General features: G+C 34.3%; 1 protein-coding gene across 5 annotated transcripts in view; it reads right to left on the bottom strand.

Annotated features, from left to right (window-relative positions):
• ZMYM2 (zinc finger MYM-type containing 2) overlaps nucleotides 1-18,494 on the bottom strand; it is a 90,493-nt gene that overhangs the window by 46,183 nt on the left and 25,816 nt on the right. For 3 of the 5 annotated variants that reach the window (XM_056794666.1, XM_056794665.1, XM_016421842.2), the window contains exons 3-6: nucleotides 14,084-14,937; nucleotides 9,226-9,511; nucleotides 7,690-7,855; nucleotides 6,636-6,848 (exon numbers count right to left, since the gene is read on the bottom strand). In XM_056794666.1, the coding sequence (XP_056650644.1) occupies nucleotides 6,636-6,848; nucleotides 7,690-7,855; nucleotides 9,226-9,511; nucleotides 14,084-14,927 (1,509 nt within the window). In that variant the 5' untranslated portion in view covers nucleotides 14,928-14,937. The remainder of the gene's footprint in view (nucleotides 1-6,635; nucleotides 6,849-7,689; nucleotides 7,856-9,225; nucleotides 9,512-14,083; nucleotides 14,938-18,494) is intronic. The other 2 variants (XM_016421843.2, XM_056794667.1) reach the window with 1 other exon arrangement.

The following is an 18,494-nucleotide window of genomic DNA, read 5'->3' as shown; positions in this document are numbered from 1 at the left end:
TGCCAGCTTTAATTGGTAGCCAATGAATTAGTAATTGATTATGATGGAATAATTCATAAATCAAAGGAAGGTGGGGAGGGGACATAACTCATAGAGTAGCCAATATCAACTGCTACTAAGGGGTAGAGAGCACAGGACACAAAAGGTCAAAGGGAGAAAATAGGATGAAAAATGTTTTCATATTCAGAAAATGTGAAATGACTTCAAAATTCTAAAGCAAAATATAAGATAATTAATAGCATAGACAAATTAAATAAATGTAAGCTTTTGAGTAAAGGAAATAGTCTGTTTCCAATTTCATAAAAAATTATCACTTCTAGCAAGTAAAATCTCTTTGATTTTTCAGCATCAAATGTTTGATTGCCTTTGTTTTGTTGGAGAAATGGCAACACTGAGAGGGATCTCAACAGGAAAGAACCTAATCTTCAATTTGATTATTAGTAATATCTGACATTTAAATACTGCTCTCAAATTTGCTTTAAAAATCATTAGTTCATTTCAACCTCATAGTAACTAGTAAGATAGGTACTACTTATCCTAATCTTACAAATGAGGCTACCTGGCTAAGGGAAGTCAAATGGCCTACCCATAGTCACACAGTTGTTAAGTGTTAAAGGGGAGGTTCTAACCTAGCTTTCTATTGAGTCCAAATCTAATAAATACACACACACACACACACACACACACACAATTTATATTATATACATATACTTTAAAAAGCTGCATATAGAAAAATTGTGGATTTTCAGCATAAAAAACCAGGAATCATTTCAAATTTACAAAGCACAGTAGATTTAACATGAAGTTAATTTTAAACATTAAGAAAAATAAACTACCTATTTACATGAACCATAACAGCAAGCACCAACAAAGTTCTTGTCTATGAAAGTCCTTTGGATTCTCAAATGGTTCAACATCAGAAACTTAAGATCTTATCAGTAGGAATTACATTAAAGAGGTATAGTCATCTATTTTGTACTACATAAGGGACTTGTATAGAATCAAACATGGGACTATTTCATCATCTTTAAACAGAAACTGTCCAAATGTATTCTCTTACATTAGGTGAAGACCTTGAAAGCAATAATTATCTTTTTTTTCCTATTTATTATACCCAGTACTTTGCACATACTGGTGTTTAATAAATGTCTTATTTATTCATTTAAGATAAACATAGAGGTGAAATAACAGTCTCATCATTTCATCTAAAATTACCAACTTAATACATGGTTTCTAAAACCTAGAATCACTGAAATCCTTTGAATTCCTTCCCCTTATGCTATCATTTTTCAATCAAAGAAACTGGGGCAAACAGAGATTAAGAGACTTGCCCAAGTTCATAAAACATGTAAACTAAAGTTTTCTACCTTCAGGCCCAATGAACCAACTAGGTGCCTCAGATAACTGCTGGTTAGATCTTGTGTCAGCTTAAACCCTCCCCCCAAAAAAGGGAAGGAGGGGGAGATAAAAAGCATCATCTGTTTATATTTTTTTAATTGTAATCATCAAAAATTCTAGTTATAAATTTAGGCATAACAAAACCAGGACCTAAATAAATAAATGAATAAGCAAATAAATAAATCTAAGTGAATGTAAGCAAAAGCACAATACAGAGGTAGCAATTTTTTTAGGATTAGGTATATGGTATGTGTTTGTGTAGGTTTTAATATGATGGTACCTATTTACTTTTGTTTTATCATCAAAGTTATGTTTGGGGCAGAATTGGTGTTAGTATTATGATTTGCTTTGTTTTACTGTAAAATATGAGGTTAGGGTTAATGTTAATGTGATGTGTAGAAATGGCTTTCATTTAGGTATTATGGTTACTGTTGGGGCTGAGATTTGTTTAGGGTTAGGTATTTGGTTTGTGTAGGTTTAACACGATGGTTCTTATTTGCGTTAGTTTTATCAGTTATGTTTGGGACCGAGTTGTTAAGTGTTCTGATTTTCTTTATTTTGGCGTAAAATCTGAGGTTAATGTTAATGTGATGTTTAGAATTGGCTCTCAAATATTTATGTATCAGGGTTGCTGTTGTGGTAGAGATTTTTTAGGTTAGGTATATGGTAGGTGTTTGTGTAGGTTTAACATGACGGTTCCTATTTGCGTTAGTGGCAGATTTGGTGTTAGTATTCCGATTTTCTTTATTTTGGCATAAAATCTGAGGATAGGGTTAATGTTAACATGAAAACTCACTCTCATTTAGGATTCAGGGTTATTGTTGGGGTAGAGATTTTTGAGGGTTTAGGTATGTGGTATGTGTGTAGGTTTAACATGATGGTTCCTATTTCCGTTAGTTTCATCATCAAAGTTACATTTGGGGAAGAGTTGGTGATAGTGTTAGGTTAGAGTTAATAGTAACATGATGGTCAACATTGGCTCTCATTTTGGAATCAGGGTTACTGTTGGGGTAGAAATTTGCTTATGGTTAGGTTCCCCATTATAGTTCCATTTTGGGTACAAGTTTCTTTAAGGTTAGATTCAGAAGTCAGGCTAGTCTTTCCTTTAGGGTTAATTGGTTAGGTTTAGCATTAGTGTTAGGCTTAGGATTTAGGTTAGGATTAGGGTTAGGATCAGGATTTAGGATATATGGTATGCATAATGGCAATATATAAAGACCAAAAACTTTGAAAGACTTGAGAAATTCTAGTCAATGAAGCAAAATGAAGCAGGACTATGGATGACTGATAAAGCAAGAGATATGTGGCTATTACAATAATTTTATTAAGTACCTACTAGGGACCAAAGTCTGAATCAAAAAAATTATTAGGGAATGTCCTGTACCTCAAGGGGTTTACCAAGTAATGGGGACAAAGAAAGTATACACAAGGCAACTACAGGAAGAGGAGATAGCTGATGGAATGATAACAGTTCTACAGGTGTTTGAAATGTATATCCAGGTAATTATGGCTTGTGCTAAGGACATGGAGTAGGGAAGGAAAGAAAGGACAGTTGGAAGGAGAGGAAAGAAGATTAAGGAATAAAAAAGAAGGTATTTGGGAGTAAATGTCAAAGTATATGAAAAGAACTAACTTATCTGGTTGGAAAAGTTAAGTTTGGAGCTAGGTCATGAAGACCTATAAATACCAAATTAAAATATATTTGATCATAGTCATGAAAGAGACATAGGAGCTCAAGGAAAGAATGTCAGTTTGGAGAGTCACACTAGCAATTGTGAAGAATTAAATAAAAGAGGGGAAATATTTTAATCAAGTGGACTAATAGGAGGCCACTACAATAGTGCAAACAAGTTACAAAAAAAGGATAAAGTTGGTTCAGACACATTTGTAGAAATAAAGAGTTTACAATGTCCATGATGATGAAAGACTGCTTCTAAAAGAGAGACTAGGAGGCAGCTGGGTAGCTCAGTGGATTGAGGTCTTTGTAAATTATCTGGCTCAAGAGGATATGGTTCTTAATAAAGTAGAAAAGGACAGTCAAAAAAAGTTAAGGGGGAAAGGGGAGAAGGCAGTTGAGTGGCTCAGTGGATTGAGAGCCAGGCCTAAAGACGGGAGGTCCTAGGTTTCAAATCTGACCTCAGATACTTGCTGTGTGTCCCTGGGCAAACCCCCATTCCTTAGCCCTTACCACTCTTCTTGCCTTGGAACCAATACACAGTATTGATTCTAAGACAGAACATAAGGGTATAAAAAAAAAAGAAAGTAGTCCAACTACACATCATACTAATGGTAAAGAAACACTTTAATCCAGTTCCTCTGATTCAAGATATAATCATTCTACTATACTAAACTTGCCTTCTTTACTATTTGAGAATCTATGGTCTTGGAACTAATTTTGTTTCCATAAAGTTTCTTAATTTCATGTAACCAATATACATCTTTTTTTTCTAATTAGCTCTATCCTTTTGTTAAAATTCATCAAACCATGGCAGTAAAAGGTGACTGATCTCATTCTCTTCAAAAATTTTTAAAGGTATGAACATTAATTTAGTTCACTGATACAATCGATTTTAAATGGGTTAAGCTGTAGATATACATCTAATTTCTGACAGATGAGTATTCAGTATTCCCAGAATTCCTATCAAATGGGGAGCTCTTTCCTAATTTAGTACAGGAACAAGTAAATGGGGGGGGTATCTTTGGGTCTGATTAAAACATATAGCCAATTAGTGTAATTTTTAAATCAAGTCATTCCTCAATAAATGGTCAAAAGACAGGAATAAACAGGTCATGAAAGAACTACAGATCATTACCAACAATACGCAAGTATTCTCTGAACAATAAATAAATTAGAAAAATGCAAATCAAGATAACCCTGAGGTTTCAACTCAAACTAAGCAAATTTGAAAATAAAAGATGAGAACCCTCAATATTGTAGCAGCTATGGTACCACAGAACACCACGTTGTGGGAGAAGCGACAAACTGATTTAAGAATATGGGGGGGTGGAGGGTGGAATGATGGGAGTATATCCTTATGCTTTGGACCAACATTCTCCCAGCTAGAAATATACCCTGAGAAAATTAGTGAAAAAGAAAATTTCCCAAAGAGAATCAAAATGTTGATTGTTGTGTTTTTTGCTGTAGCAGAGATCTAAAAACAAAGTTGACTCCTCTCAACTACAGATCACCTAAATAAATTGAATTACATGGAAAAAAGGGAATGGGGTTTGGAGACAGGAGAGTTCAAATTTCACCTCAAATGCTTATTAGCTAAGATATAGGGGGGAAGAGGGTGTCATCAACTTAACTTCTCTAGGCCTCAGTTTCTTCATCTACAAAATGAATTCAATAGCTCAATGGCCTCTAAAATATACCTTTTTCCTATGAATCTTACATTCCTATCATAAAAAGCTTTAAGAAATAAATACGATGAATAGATGAAGTAAGCAGAATGAAGAAAATAAAACATAATGATTACAATAATGTAAATGAAAAGAACAACTTCATCAAACAGAGAAAATAAATACTTGGAATTTTTATCATCTTAGTTGTTTTGGGGGGGGGGTGGGAGAAGGGAGATCAGAAAATTTACCTCCTTTCCTTATTTGAAGAAAGGGGAAACTGTGAGTATAGAATGTTGGTAGGTGTCATACATTTTTAATGTGTAAAGTTTTGCAGGGGGGTTTCTTATTATAAAGGATGGCTCCATGGAAGAGATACAATAAAATGTGCACATTTAAGGAAAAAGATGTTTCTTAAATGTCTTAATATATGCTATTTCACTTCATGTTATTAAAAAAAATAAGGAAAACCTCTACTTTAGAAAGGTCAGAAAGGATAAAACTTGTTAAATCTTTTATTTCAATTATATTTGTTTAAATTTTTTACAGTGAAAGGAATTGAATTTATAAAAAATTTTTACTGAAAGATAACTACAAAACAGGGTTGGGGGAAATGTGGAATTGACTTTTGCCTATTGTTTCTAACCACAACTTTTTACTTGTCATTTCACAATTTTCCTGTTTTCCTGCTTTCATCTTTCTAAAATACATTATTATATAGAACTCTGCACTTGAGAGTATATTAATTTAATCAAGCTATATGTGATTATAATTTAGTTTTATAAACACCTATTTACTTGTCCCATCACACAATGAGTAAACTATCTCATTAACAATCATTTGATGATCTAAGACAGTGATGGCAAATCTTTTAGAAATGGGAGTACCTTGCCTACACATCCCCAGCACAAAGTGCCATGCCCCTTCCCCACACCAAGTGCAGGGTAAACCGGGCACCCCCATGCCCACCACACATGGGGGAGGGAGAAAGTGCTCCCATCAGGCTGCTAGTTCCCTCTGCCTTTCTAATAACAAAGCTGGGAAGGGAGAGGGCAGCCTTATGCCCACAGATAGCACTCTGTGTGCCATAGGTTTGCCATCATTGATCTATGTATGCTATGGAGGTCTATAGAAAGATCAAAGCAAATAATAGGCAATTGACAATGTTTTTCTTTGATAAAAATCTTCTCAGGAACACAAATCAAGTATTACACCAATAAAGGACTCTTCTCTGAAATAACCAAGAACTCGACATAACCATTTTCCCTACAATTCCTAATTAATTTTCCTTTTATTTCCCTTCACTAGACAATCAAGCTGTTTTAAGGTACTCCTAAGAACAGTTCTACCTACAAATCTCTCATAACCTAAGTGACTTCCAACCAAATATAAAAATGAATTTTAGAGAATTTCTTCTTCTATGGATGCCTACCAAAAGCATTTCCAATTAAAATATTAAGTAGAAACTTTTCAAAATCTAATTCATGGTCTTTGTCTTCCTCCCTAACTTGGAGGCAAGGACTATCATTCTTCCAAGGCCATTTGAGGTCCTTAAGCAAAGGTAAGATGTTGATTTGGATGCATTATGGAGAGAATTGTTACTGAAGTACTGAAGTTACTGAAGAGCTCTCCTAATGCTGATATTCGTGATCTAAATATATACATCTTTTGGTTCTTTAAATATAACTGTTTTTTTAACAGAAAGATTTTTTTAAAATTTAGGACTCACTTTAAAACATTTGTACAAAAAGATATATAGTGATAATAATGTTAAATGAAAAATAGAGTCTTAAACAGTGAGTTTTTCTAGGGTAAGTCTAAGGAATAAATATAAAAGACATCAAATAATTTGAAATACATTTTTAAATTAAGATTCTTTTTATTAAAACAATTACCTGTTTGTATTCGCTGACACAGCTTTGGCAGCAAAATCTTTTCTGCTGGCCATCAATGATAAGGACATTGTTGCCAGCACCTTTGCTAGGCAAGTACTCGCCACACTGTTCACAGCAATTCATTATTAAGCCATTTGCCATTCTATATCTATTAAAGCAGTGGTCACTACAGAGCTTATGCGTCATGTTTTTAAAGCTTACTTCATGGCGAATCTAAAAGAAAAATGTAAGATGGCATTAACATGACAGCTGAAGAAGACTAGTTATTAAGAACAGAAGATCTGTGACTTCTCTACCAAAAAACATGTCTAGGAATGATATTCAAAGATTAGACCTACAAGGGAATATTTTTGAAGTAATTTAATTGAACTTCTCCATTTTAGAGATAAGGGAAGTGAGTACCCCCCAAAATAAAGTTAACTTGCCTATAATTGCACGACTAGTTGACTTCCACTCTCACAAAAAGCAATTGAAAATTGGTAGACAACCAACTGGCTTTGATGGGTATGGTGGTCCTGCCTAATAAGAGGAATGGACCAAGAATTCAGAAAATAAATAGTTTGAAGATTTAAAAAAAAAAAAAACAAAACAGATACTAAACTAGAAACAAGGTGAACTATCATGTTCCACACATTTTTAATGAATGAAAATATCTTTATTTAAATGCTTGATAATGTCCTTTCCTACCTAAATCCTAGGCAAAATTCTTACTTAATCTCACTTACCCCACCCTGCTGCCAATTCTTAATTAACTCTTAACAAATGGGGAAGGGAGAAGAGAGACTACAGATTTTATTGAATACACCTACACCCAGGAATTAATTACCCAAGGAAAAAAAGTAAAATTCATATACTTAACTAGAAAAAAGTACTACCTATTTCAGCCAAGTGGATAGTTACATGATACCAATCAACTATCTTCAACCCAGCCTTCATATTCTACTAGTTAGTACCTTGCTAACCAATTTTTAAAAATGTATAAAAAACATAGAAGAGAAAATGTTGTAAAAAATAAAAGCTTAGTTGTCTATTTTGAAAAATACAGAATACAGACCTCTGTTAGTTTGCCACAGATTGTACATCTTGATTTATTTAAGAGTCCTTTTGAAGGATTCTGTTTGTCTTCATAGAGTGATAAGCATGAAGTACTACAGAATTCCTGGAAGGATTCACTTGAATCCACTTGAGCAACAATGGTACCTTTCATTGTTGTTATATCTCTAAAAAATAAAAAAGTGGGAAATTGTGCATCATATTTTAAATAATAATACAACATTATTGTTTTAAATTTCTACTACCCTGAAATATATATATACATATATATACATATATATATATATATAAAAAATCAGCCAAATTCTACCAGAGAAAGCCCCAATACCATAGGAGTCTATGTGGAAAGATGCAATAAAAGAACAATTTTAAGATGTTGAGAAGATTGAGGGGTTAGAAGTAGCTAGGTGGCTCAGTGGATTGAGAATCAAGCCTATAGATGAGACTGAAACAGAATTAGTAACCAAATTTTCCAAAAATAGTTTCTATATTCTTTCTACTACACAATATCACCTAATACAATTTGTTCCTCAATTGTGTACTACAGAGAACAGCAATTAAATGACTTCTAAACTAGTCAACTTAAAATAACTGTACTCACCTAGAATGAACAGGAAGAGCCCAGTCTGGCCTAACTAAACTACATTTAACTTCTGAGTTCAGAGTTGAAATGGTATGGCAAGATAGCACTGATAAAGAAAACTTAGAGTGAACGTCATTTAAGATATAATGGCCTTCAAAATTGTATTTATAATTCAATGCTTTAAAATAAATTAAATCAAAATTGTTTCATAATTTCAGTTGTATTTTACTATGTACCCATTTAGAGTTTTCTTGGCAAAGACCCCGGAATGGATTGCTATTTCCTTCTCCAGCTCAATTTACAGATGAGAAACTGAGGAAAACAGGGTTAACTGATTTGCTCAGGGTCACTAGTTAGTATCTAAGGCCACTATTGAGCTCATAAAGATAAGTCTTACTGATTGTTAGCCCACTGCTCTATATTCACTATGCCACCTACCGGCCTAAGTTCATTCCTATGATCTAAATATATTCCTCTAATTTTAAAATATACCAAAATCTTATCAAGTTTAAAATATATATATATATATACATATATATATATTGTTAAGGTTAATATATATATATGTAAAATATATATATATACACACACACACACACACACACACACACACTGGAAAACTACAAAATTTAATTTGCCATTAAGAATCCACTGAATGAAAAACACAGAAAACTCCTACTATCATCATAAAATGACCACCCATACCACCATTCAACCAAATTCCAAAAACATCTCTGTCTAAAGCAACTTAAAATCATCAGACTCCTTGGAAGCCACACTGACTGTAATCTTCCAGTCAGGTCATACCTTGTGCAAGATTTTAGAAGACAGATATTCACCAGCAGAAGCTACATATATGTACTATACTGTATTCTAAAATTTCATATCTTCCCCCGCCCAAAAAACCATGCCTTACTCACCTATATGTTCAGTAAAAAATAAAAGATCTCTTACTTTTTGCACATGACGCAGAGTTTCTTTGGAGCAGGCTTGTGTGAGAAAGAGGAAAGACAAGAAGTAGAACAAAATAGATGAGCAGATCCTTTTCGTTGATAAGCAGTCTGTCCTTTCTGCAAAGGTTTTTTGCAGTTTGCACAAGTAACTTTAACTGGCTTTGTAGGTTGCTGTTGTGAAGGAGGTTGGAAAATCTGCTTAGGAAGTGAGGCCACTGGTGACAAAGAATCCACCCCAGGTTGCTTCTGGTTTCGGGGAAATGAAGCTGACTGAGAGATCCAGGAATCTTAAAGACACAACACATATACAAAAATAACTAAAATAATTTTCAATTAAATCTAGATACTATAAAAATACTTTTAAGCTCTCACCAAATTGCAAGACTTAAGTAACTAATCATTCTTTTCTTAATGGCTTAAACTGGAAATATGCATATTAATAAAGGTGTATCTGCAATCTTTAAGCAATGCTTTACTAGGAATAATTAAGATTTAGGTATTAAATGAGAAGTCACACTCCAACAAGCTATTAATCATAAAATATTAAAGGTGAAAAGAATCTCAGGAATCATCAAATCCAAACCCCCTTGTGTTACAAATTAGGAAATGAGGGCCTCGTGGGGGATTTTGCCCATGAAAATCTTCAGAAAATACACATATGGAAAATGTGATACTACAAATTTAGTTTGTAACTACATTATACTGTCAATAAATGCTACACCTAATGTTCTCCACTGAAAAGTTTTTTTGTTACTGTACTAAAGTGCCTTCATCATGGAACACTATCATTAAGACTAAAGAAGTTGTCAAAGGGTTTTCACCCTGCCTTGGCACTCCCTAAAAGTATAAAATTGTTTTACCTTTTTTGCCTTTCTCATTAGCTCACTAATGTAAAAACTTTCTAGCAGTTTACTCTTCTAATCACTTTAAAACTAATGTCCACTGCCTACTGTTGCTGCAAGTCAATACTGCTGCAGTCTACTATTGTGTTTCTCTTCCTTCATACTGCCACATTAACATTTTTTTCTCCAGTACTTTAAGTTTGGGGTTTTATTATTGATTTGCTTCCAAGTTTGTTTTCAAAGGGCCACCCTTTTACAAATACCACCAGCCAACAACAGGACTCTTTTCTAGCAGGCAAAGTGACTAATCAAACCATCTTAGAATCAGCCTTGTCATCATCTACTTGGTCTTATCATTGATGAGTATTCAAATGTTGCTTCTTTCTGTCGCTTTTCTCCCTCTCACTCATCCATGCCACATACAAGGTTGAAGTATGGAGCAGGGAGGGAAGTCTCCAAGTAGAATGGGGGGGGGGAAGATCTGTGTTCCAACCCATTTTAGAGACAAGTACTCTAGGAAAGCTGATGTTCATAACTGACAAATTTTTTACAAGCATTTTGAAAACCAAATTTATAAACACTAAGATAAATATAGTGTATAATCTAAGATCAAAACTACATTGTTTCCTTATCACCAGAATAATCTTTTCTTCAAACAAGAAAAGTTATTAAAGGTGCTATCATAGTTTTATGGAGGAAAGGGGAAAGTCTCCAAAAAAGTCTAACTAATATGCTTACAAAGTTTTAAGTATTAAGGAATTAACATTCCCTGTTAAGTGTATTTGCAGTAATGCATAAAATAATTACAATAACAATAGCTCTATAATTAATATTGTTTCCAATTGTATTCAGCAACTCATTCTCTGTACTTCTCTCTTATTTTGAGTAACTGAGCTCTCACTTTCCTCATCCAAAAAAAATTTCATACTCTAAAAGACACAATGGATGTTAGAGCTGGAAAGGACCTTAGAAATCAAGGATAAGTCTTTCACCTCATAGCTGAGGAAAACAAACTGATAAGCTAAGTAATAGGAAAAACATCACACAAACAATTTTAATCAGGTGTCCTGGCTGAGTCCTGTTACTCATTCTCCTATGCAGCAATATGATCTCCTCAGAAATCCTAATACTGTACAATGAGTTTCTAGAGATGGGTTCTTTAACTGTACTTTCTGAATAAAGGAGTATCAAGAGATCCTGGGTAAAATATATACAAGTTAATTTTAATAATGCCTGTAAGGCAAGGAAAAGACTTAAAAAATAATATCTAAGTCTTGTCCTAAACCTAGAATTCCAAAACTGCTGATTTCTATGTATAAGACATGGAACGTTCTTTCTTTGTATATTTTAGCTCAAAGGACAATTCAAGACATACAAACTTCAATATATTGTTTGAGTCCTACCTATATTGACATACCTTGACATCTGAAAAGAACTTCTTAAAATTTTCTTCATGAGTAATGTCTCAGAGAACCTTTGCATTATAATACCCAAGAAAGGTTCAAAGAAAAATATCATGCAATCACTACAGAAGTGATTATCTGAAGATACCAACATTATTTTGTTCTTAAACTCAACAGATTAAAGAATGCTATTAACACATAATGCTAACAACTTAAAAAACCAAAAGTTTTTGGTTAAATCTTAAAATATACAGATTTTATTGGTCTTTAAAAACTGAAAAAGATTATGCTTTTCTTAGGAATTGGGGCCTACCTGTGATTGAATCAAAACATAGTAAATTCTCAAATAAGAAAACTCCCTCTTAACACATTGGTAAACATCTCTCTGCAATATCTACTCTTAAAGGATAGCTTAGGGTTCTTAGAGTCAGAAAGTCCTGGGTCACACATCCATTTTTTAACAGGAAGTATTTGAACTCCTATCTTCTTATTTAGAAGGTTGATACTATATTTCATTATATATGTGATATATAACATATTTCATTATAATAAAATATATGAAATTATAATTCATTACAATGAAATATAATAAAAATAAATAAATCCAGCTTAATATTATGTCATTTACTTGAAAATTGGGGAACAGTTCTCTAGAACCCTATCATTAATAGAACATTATTTATTTTTCAAAAATATCTTCTCATGCTTCAATCATTCAACATTTACTTTATGAAATGATACAATGTAATCAATCAGGAAAACAAAACAGCACACTGAAACAATGTAAATGGAAAGAACAAGAAGTCAAAAGTGAATGCTGTGCAATTATAATGATCAAGTACAAAAATCCCCCATCAAAATCTATCTCCTCCTGTTCCACGAAGAGAAAATATAAAAGAAGAATACTACATTATCAGATTTGGTTAATGAGTTGGATATATTTTAAGTAATTTTTTTTCCTTCTTTTTTTTTCCTCTCCAATAGAAGTCATGGTCTCTAGAGGGATGAGGGAATAGAATAGGAAATGTAGGTCACACACACACACACAAAAAAAAGAACAACCCATAATCATTAAGCCTATACTTTCTATTTCATTAGAAAAGTGGATCTCAGTTAGTTATTATGGAACATAATCAAATGACCAAATAAGAAAATGAGTTTTAGGTATAATGATGATTATTGGATGTAAGCAATGAGATCTCCACATCCAAAAAGAGATGCTACAATTTGTAAATACGTATAAGTTGTCAAAAATTTCTTCCCCTGTTGAATAAAGAATGCATTCTAGAGCAGCTAAGTGGCTCAATGGGTTGAGAGCCAGGCCCAGAGACAGGAGAACTTGGGTTCAAATCAGGCCTCAGACACTTCCTAGCTCTAACTCTGGGCAAGTCACTAAACTTAGCCCTTGTTGCTCTTCTGTCTTAGAACTGACTACTAAGCCAGAAGGTTGTTTTTTTTATATGGTAGGAATGGCATAACAACTTTAAAGAACATGAATTTGATTAGTGAAAAATTAAATCATCTTCACAAAGGCTCAAACAGAATAAGATCAGTTTTATAAAATATTACTTTCCCCCCTCAATTATCCATATTAATTATGGGCATAGGTATTTGGTTTGTTACATTAAAGGACATTGTTTTATTCTGACATTAATATGCCCAATGCTTTAAGAATTCATAAGAGAATTATTCTGATTCTCTCCCCAGACTTCACGCCTCGATGTTTTATTTCTCTTCTTATTTCATCTAAATTCTATTCACTGGCCAGGGCAGGCCAATCCATTAATCAGTTGAAAAAAAATATCCAATCTAGGTTTAAACTCTTCCCTAGCAAAAACTGAATATGTTGCCTTTCCTCAGATTTAGGTTCAAGGAAAGGAAAGCCAAAAAACTGAGGCAAAATACTTGAAATTTTAATTATCTTAAATACAATAGCATTATCTCAGCTGATAATCATTTTTATTTATAAAAAATTACCAAATGTACAGAAAAAGTAGTAACATTGAGGTACTACTCTTTCTTCTCTGACACATAAAATCTGAAAAAGGTGATTATTAATTGGGAAAATAGATTTAAAAAACTAGCCATAGGATAAAGAATCTCCTTTTTTCTTCTCATCATTTTACTTCAGTAGAAAACTTGGAGCTGCTTGATTTGGAAGCAAACTTTTAAAAAAAATTGTTTTCTTTCAAAAACAGTAACAATTTAAGAAACTAAGGAGAAACTAAATTTTCATTCTAAAAGTAAAACCAAAGAACCAAATTTAATAGCTAAAACAAAAATGGATTATTGACAAACTACAAAGCTAAGCATCACATGTATGATTTCTAAAGTGAAATACTTTAGACATACACAGGGGCTTTGACATACACAATTGATAAATTTTGGAAGAATAGTTATATATTTGTAATTATAATTTTTCTTTGTCAACTAAAACTGAATTTTAAGATAAGTCAAAAGGTCAAATCAGTTTCATATTCTTAAAAGAAAAAGCACATTTGGAAAATGCAAAAACAATGTCAATCTAAAAATATAGGAACTACAAAACAGCTACCATAATATAATAACAATAGATAAGAAACTACAATTACATGCCATTAAAGTTAACACTTACCAGGATTATGATGAGTTGCAGATTCTCCATTCTGAAAAACGTCTCCTGCCACATTCATTCTACCAGGATTAAAAGGTCCTACTCCAGTCTTGGTCTGTGAAGTTAAAGATGGGGTGTATGTTTGTATATTAACACCAAAATTACTTGACTGCAGTCCGTTAGAGACATCTCCCAAGTTGGTATTCTGCAGTGATGTTACATGTGTAATCATTAAGTTCATATCACGCCCATCAGTATTTTCTAATTGGCCATCATTCACTGAGCTTATACCTGTTTCTAATGTAGTAACATTAGCAATCTGAATTTCAGAGTCTGGTTCTGTGGTGATACCACTATTACCCATTCCTGCATTTACCTTACTTCTTGAAAAACTGGAAGCTGAGAAATCCAAATCATTGGTTCTGTTTTTAGTCTCAGGAAGTCTCCGTTCAATAAAACTGGAAGCATTTTTCTCTTGCCCTTGATTTGTCTCAATGTCCTCTTCATCATCAATGATAATTGTCTCACTTATACTTCCCTTCTGAGAAGTCAAATCTTTTGAGGAAGAAAGCTTAGAATCATTTCCTTGTTGCTCTTCATTTTTTGATGATGTAAATGTGATGTTTCTTTGATCAGATACCACTGGGGCAGCAGTTGGTGGGGGTTGTATAGGTTCAATAAAAACAACATCATCATCATCTTCTACTGATGTGTTCTGAAACTTATTAGATCTAGAAACTAAAGAATTAGTTGGACCTCCAAATGAATTTCCTACATTTGTGAGACTAGTTGCCATGGCTGTAGTCCCTAATAAAACAGGAGTCTGTTCCGCCAATTCTAATCCTCCCACTGAACTTGTGTCCATTCCAGAGGACCTGTTGGGAAGAATGAGGAAGGAGAAAAAGATAGTATACCTCAGTATAATATTACTTCTTAAAACAAAAGTTAACACTGAGAATTAAAATTGAGTTTTTTCTTAAATTGGAATTATTTCTGAACAAACTCCCTGTATTATTATCTTGAGCTCTGCTATATAAAGTTAACCTATTCACTTTTCAAAAGAATACAAATTGAGTAAATATCATGAACCCATTACCTTCAAATTTACTAATAGCTGATTATACACACAAATAAGATAGTACAATATATTTGTGGAAACATCAGACAGAACACATTTTCTAAATAATGGAAATAAAATGAAAACAGAAGGGCTTTTTTGTTTCACTTTTACATCTTAGAAATGGAAAATAGGGGGCAGCTGGATAGCTCAGTGGATTGAAAGCCAGATCTAGAGATGGGAGGTCCTAGGTTCAAATCTGGTCTCAAGACACTTCCCAGCAGTGTGACCCTGGGCAAGTCACTTGACCCCCATTGCCTACCCTTACCACTCTTCTGCCTTGGAACCAATACACAGTATTGATTCCAAGATGGAAGGTTAAGGTTTTAAAAAAAGAAATGGAAAATAATTAAGAAATCATATTAAAGGATAAAGAGATCCAAGTGCCTTTATTTATTGAAGTTAGAAAGGAAATGTCCTGTCCTTATAATCCCAATCCCCAACTTTTGTGATATTGCAAACATTTTTCAACTACATTTGCAGCTTTTCCCAATTTGCTTTTTCCTTACCTTGAAGTTACAATTTTCACCAATTTTTGGACATCTAGTCTAGCCTTCTATCTCCTATATTAAAATTTTAAACACTTATCCATACACCGTTAGTTTATAGACAATATATCATTAAAATAATGCCCATGATCTTTAATACAAGCAATTCCAAGAGATATAGACATTTACTATGAAGTCAACTAATTTAATGTTACTATAATTTTAGAAAACTTTCTACAGTCAAAGAATGGGGGAGTGGGGGTGCAGAGCCAAGATGGTGACATAGTAGTAGGGAAATCCTGAAGCTGCTCTGAATATCCTTCCAAATCTAGCTTTAACAAGCATCCCAAAAGTACAAAAGTCAAAGCAGGAAGAATAAAGGGGCCCTCCCACTGAACACAGAATAAAATAGTAGGCAGAGAGGGAGGGATTTCCATGTTATAAGGGGGTAAAACTGTGCAAGGAAAAGCACAGGCCAACCACCCACATCCCCAGCTACGGCGCCAGACACAGAACAGAAGAACCTGGGCAAGCTCAGGATTGGGGGGGGGGGGGGGAGAAGGGGTGCCCGAGGTTACATTAAAGAAAAATCACCACAGACCTACCCGGGAGACTCCCGGCCCTGGCAGTGAGAATCAAATCAAAGCTTAACAGCACTGGGCTCACTCCTCAGGCCTTCTGACAGGAAGTGAAGATAGCCCCAAAGCAAAGCCCTGGGGGACAGAAGCTAAGCTAGAAATGACCAACAACTTGCAGGACTCCCAGTCCTCCAGCAGGAAAAACAGCAGCAAAGAAAGCTCTTGACCCTGGAAAATTTCTACCAAAAAAGAGCAAAAAAAAAAAAAACAGAAGCATCAGGAGAGGGTGAGAAACAAGCAAATACATGCAAACTCCCCCCCACCCCAAAAAAGGAAACTAGTCACAAACTTTGGAGCAGGGGTACCCAAACTATGGCCTGCAGGCCACATGGCCCTGAGGCCATTCATCTGGCCCCTACTGGCACTTCCAGAAGGGGCACCTCTTTCATTGGTGGTCAGTGAGAGGAGCACTGTATGTGGCAGCACCATGTTGCTCATATACAGTACTACTTCTGGTGACATAATCCTTTGCATGGCGCCTTGTTCTGAGAGTAACTGAATGAGGCACGCACAAAGGATTATGTACCTGGCACAATGGAAGACATCAGCATGGTGAGCATGAATCCCCTCTGTGGGAGGGGATTCCACACTGTGTATACTGCTGCGGGATATAGTAGTGGCAGTGATGGGCCTGTCACACCTTGTACAGGCCCATTACAATCAGCACTGCAGCCTCCACTATTCCAGACAGCAGTATACAGATTTGTTCATAGTTTTTTTAATAGTCCGGCCCTCCAACAGTCTGAGGGACAGTGAACTAGCCCCTCTGTGTAAAAAGTTTGGGGACCCCTGCTCTAGAGGAACTCAAAAAGGAGTTTAAGAATTAAGACAAATAAAAGGAAAAAATTCAAAAGGGGAAAAAGAAATTAAAGTAATGCAAAAAGAAAATAACAGCTTAAAAGGCAAAAGTGGGCAAATGGCAAGAGAGACAGAAATCAAAAAAGAAGTAATAATCAGATTAAAAATCAGAACTGACCTGCTGTAAGAACAGGCAAAGAAATCCAATGATGAAAAAGAGTTCCATGAAAAAAGCAGACTAGACCAATTAGAAAAGGAAAATCAAAAGGTCATGAATAAAAATCAGTCTTTAAAGACTAGAATTGGGCAAGTAGAAGCTAATGATTTCACAAGACAAGAAATAATAAAAGAACAAAAAAAATGAAATTTCTCAATGAAAAAAAAACTGACCTGGAAAATAGATCCAGAAGAGACAATTTAAGAATTATTGGACTACCTGAAAGCCATGACAAAAAAAAAAAAAACCCTTAGAGATCATATTACAATAAATTATCCAAGAGAAAATGCCCTGATATTCTTGAACAAGAAGACAAAAAAGACTTTGAAAGAATCCACAGATCACCTCCTGCAATAAATACCCATATGACAACTACCAGGACAACTACCAACAATAGTCAAATGCAAGGGCTTCCAGTGGCCAGAAAGAAACAATTCAGATATCATGGAGCATCAGTCAGAATTACACAGGATCTGGCAGCTTCCACACTGAAGAACATCAGGGTTTAAAATATATTCCAGAAGGCAAGAGAACTGGGCTTACAACCAAGAACCACCTACCCATCAAAACTGACTATATACTTTCAGGGGGAAATATAGGCATTTAATAAATTAGAAGATTTCCAAGCATTCTTGAAGATAAGAATTAAAAAGAACCATAAAAAGGTAAATAAGAAGAGAAAAAATGTAAGGACTTCGATATGGTCACATTGATTAAATTCCCATATGGAAAAATTATATCTGTAACTTAAAAATTATTTTCATTATCATAGTACATAGAATATACATAGGAAGAGAGTATGATATTAAGCTATTTGGGATATATAAAATACTGGGGAAAAAAGCTTGTACAAAGAGAAGTGCAAAGTAAGAGGTAAAATGGGGTAAATTATACACATGAAGAGGTACATGAGGGGTGGGGGATACTATTACAAGAAGGAGAGGATGAGGATGGTGACAGGTAATATTTAAACCTTACTTTCACTGGAATCGGTTCAGAGAGGGAAGAATAGCCAGATAAACTGGGGTATAGAATCATATTTTACTCTATAAAGACACAGAAGGTAAATAAGATGGGGGGGGGGGGGAGTAATATAAGCCAAGGAATAGTGATGGGGGTGGGGGGGAAGACCCTAAAGAAAAGTAGGAAGGGAATAAGAAGGGAGGTACTAGGA

Source organism: Monodelphis domestica, chromosome 4 (assembly GCF_027887165.1).
Source record: "Monodelphis domestica isolate mMonDom1 chromosome 4, mMonDom1.pri, whole genome shotgun sequence".
Classification (NCBI taxonomy): domain Eukaryota; kingdom Metazoa; phylum Chordata; class Mammalia; order Didelphimorphia; family Didelphidae; genus Monodelphis; species Monodelphis domestica.
This window is presented reverse-complemented; position numbering and strand designations above follow the sequence as displayed.